This window comes from Dendronephthya gigantea, unplaced genomic scaffold, assembly GCF_004324835.1.
Source record: "Dendronephthya gigantea isolate DGI-Jeju-01 unplaced genomic scaffold, DenGig_1.0 000065F, whole genome shotgun sequence".
NCBI lineage: Eukaryota > Metazoa > Cnidaria > Anthozoa > Malacalcyonacea > Nephtheidae > Dendronephthya > Dendronephthya gigantea.
Genome location: NW_021163075.1, coordinates 1,338,669 through 1,341,601, shown reverse-complemented (window position 1 = coordinate 1,341,601; position 2,933 = coordinate 1,338,669). Strand labels below are relative to the sequence as shown.

Genomic DNA, 2,933 nt, shown 5'->3' with positions numbered 1-2,933 from the left:
AATCAAAAGAGAGCATTCGTTGACCCTTCATTAAATAATACTAATTTGGAAGCATTTAAAGTTCTTCGCGCCTAAAAGAACGCGATAGTGGAAAGGGCTATAGCCTACGTATGCATTAGAGTGAACAGTTCCACTACTGCACGATTCTCTGCGATAACGTCCATTTGAGGCTCCATGCATAGATAGGGTCATTGGCATGATTTATGTCGTAGTTTGTTGTGATTCCCGTTGCTAAGCATATGCCAGCAGACATGAATTACTACGAATTAGATTACCAGGAAGTGATGACGAGTATGACGTATTTAACAAGCAATATTAATACGGCACATATAAACGACGGCTTATTGATAAAACTTGATTTGGCGGTTCCGCTGAGGTGATTCAAATCAAATAAGGTAACCAGGAAGGTAAGCTTGGTAAGCTCTTGTTATGTTCTTTGATGGGTTAATGATGGCGTACGCTGTCTGTGGCTTTATAAATTATATGCTCGTTCACGTTGTATGTTGACTAACCATGTAATGGACGACTTGCGCTTTAGACTAACTTTTGATAGAAGTAACTAGAGGAAAATAAATCACCCCAGCTAGAAAGATCTTACTTAAATTAGTAAAACTGCCAGTTTGGCTGCGAAATTTTGTGAAATACGGAAAATATAGCCATGCGAAGTTGGCAAATTTGGTATACTTTTGTATCACGTGCGGAAATGTGTATTAAACTAATTTAGTTGCAAACTTCCGGTCGTATACAAAAATCGACAACTTCGCATGGGTATATTTTCCGTATTTTACAACAATTCGCAGTGAAACTTGGCAGTTTTACTTATTTTAGTAAGCTCTTTCAGAAAATGTCTTTTTTATCGCCAAGGTAGGAAATTATAGCAAAGCGCAAGTCGTCCATTAAGTGTTTTGAAATAACAACCGAAAGCGCTTGAGATCATATTTCATAAGCCAAGTGCGCTTGAAAAATAGTTGATGAACTTGTTATTAGATGTTCCGAAACATGAGATATGCTTTTGCAGCAGACAAAGATAAAATTTGATTGTGTATACTGTATACATGTTATAACTTATAACATGAACTTTCAGCGGATATAGAAAAGAATTGTCAGTTTATTCCTTTATATCATATGTGGTTTAGCAGAAACAAATAATAATTTAGGAGAGAAGATTGTTATTCTATAACTTTGCCGATTTAAAAGTACATTCCCCAGTTTTGATAATATTTCAATTTATAGCGACTGCTTAGTCGAGTTTCATTTCAAACTTCTGGCGAATCCAATTCCAAGAAAGAATAAGAACACACATGCAAATGGCCGGTTTTCTTAGAAATCCCTTTAAGTTTAACTGTTAGTCTTAAATTTCAAACTAATATATACATAGCTATATTGGAATATGGGACTATATATAAATATGATTTCGAAAAAATGTTATAATTTATCGTTTGTGAATCGTGATTATAAGCCTTCAAAAGGCTTCATTTATATAGTTACCAAAAATATGAACTTTAGTGTACAGCGACCGATTCTGTAAATCCGGCTTTCGTTATAATAATTTATAGGTACTGTAGCTTATTTTCACTTTCACTCCATTTAGTTCAACATGTCTGATATTTCGCATGAGAAATTCGCTGAACCGATGCTCGAAGGCGAGCAATTTCTCCAGGGATATATTGACACGCTAAAAGAATTGCTAAGAGATGGCACAATCCCCGACTTGAAAGAGAAAAATGAATTTCAAGTCTATTCCATAAAAGGAAGTGGATTTGGTTCTCATAAATCCATCGTGTTATCACCTGACGGAAAGCGCTTCTTTTCTGTCGAGCTTGGCTTCATAACAGTTGATGGCGAAAAGCGAATTTATCCGGTGACAAGGAAAATACCATCAGATATCAAAGATAAGCTTGTTCCTCTCGGTAAAATCGAGGCAACTTCTGGTGACCTCATATCAAAGGCTGTCGCAATCATGAAGAAATTTGGCTCGTATTTCAAGTGGACCAACAACTGCCACGACTACTGCAACCTCTACTTGGAGGAAATTGGTCTCAAAAAGGCCCAAACCCTGACTGATGGAGACAAGGGGAGTAGTATACAGAGTGGCGGTTCTGGAGCGGGTGGTGCGGGTGGTGCACTTAGCACCACACATGACGTCATCGATTCCTAAATGTTTTAATTTATTCCGGCATTTTAATATATTTGAGCTTTGCCGTTCATTGCTATAGCAATTTTTCAGGGTATTTTACTACCATTTCTTTATTTACATGACTACATCGTTTAGTAATGTCTGGTTACTTAGTTATATTAAACGGTAGGCAATTTCCCGCCGTATGTTGTTCTTATCGTCGTTCGTATGCCTGTAGTGATTTAGCGGTCGTTTGTTTACATACGGCCGCGTTTTATTTCTAACTGCTCCTCTACCGCTTATACCGTCTGCTTATCTGCAATCGATGTTTTATAGATTTATATTTGCTTATATTCTGTTTAGAGTCCTTAGTTTAGAGTCCTTATATTCTGTTTAGAGATCTCATGCAGTTACATTAATTAATCATAATTTAACGCTCTGCCAGTTTTTACACAATGATTGTGCAATAATTTATTATTCATATAAGTACGCGCGGGGGCGAGGAATGGGGTAAACAATGAAGCCTAATAGCGTAAATACGCAGGATATGTTTGTTTGACAGCAATTTACTTAAATTACACAAATGCCGGTTTACTTATCACACAACTGAGAATTTGCGAAGAGTATATTTTATTTCACTACGATTACACATTTGTATGTCAATATTTAGTACCATTAGACTAATGTTCATTTTAAACAATTGTTATTTCGTTTTCTATGTATGCTTTGTGATACAGTTCAGCTCATACGTTAACCCTGATTTAATTGTCCTCATATATCATAATGTCAATATGCCGTTGACATACGAATCATTTCC

At 36.2% G+C, this 2,933-nt stretch overlaps 1 protein-coding gene across 1 annotated transcript; it reads left to right on the top strand.

Annotated features, from left to right (window-relative positions):
* The first annotated feature begins 318 nt into the window (after nt 1-318).
* LOC114530766 lies at nt 319-2,481 on the top strand. The gene is made up of 2 exons (XM_028552382.1): nt 319-407; nt 1,592-2,481. Exon 2 carries the CDS (start codon nt 1,598-1,600, stop codon nt 2,156-2,158), a length of 561 nt encoding a protein of 186 aa, XP_028408183.1. The 5' UTR covers nt 319-407; nt 1,592-1,597; the 3' UTR covers nt 2,159-2,481.
* Nucleotides 2,482-2,933: the final 452 nt, after the last annotated feature.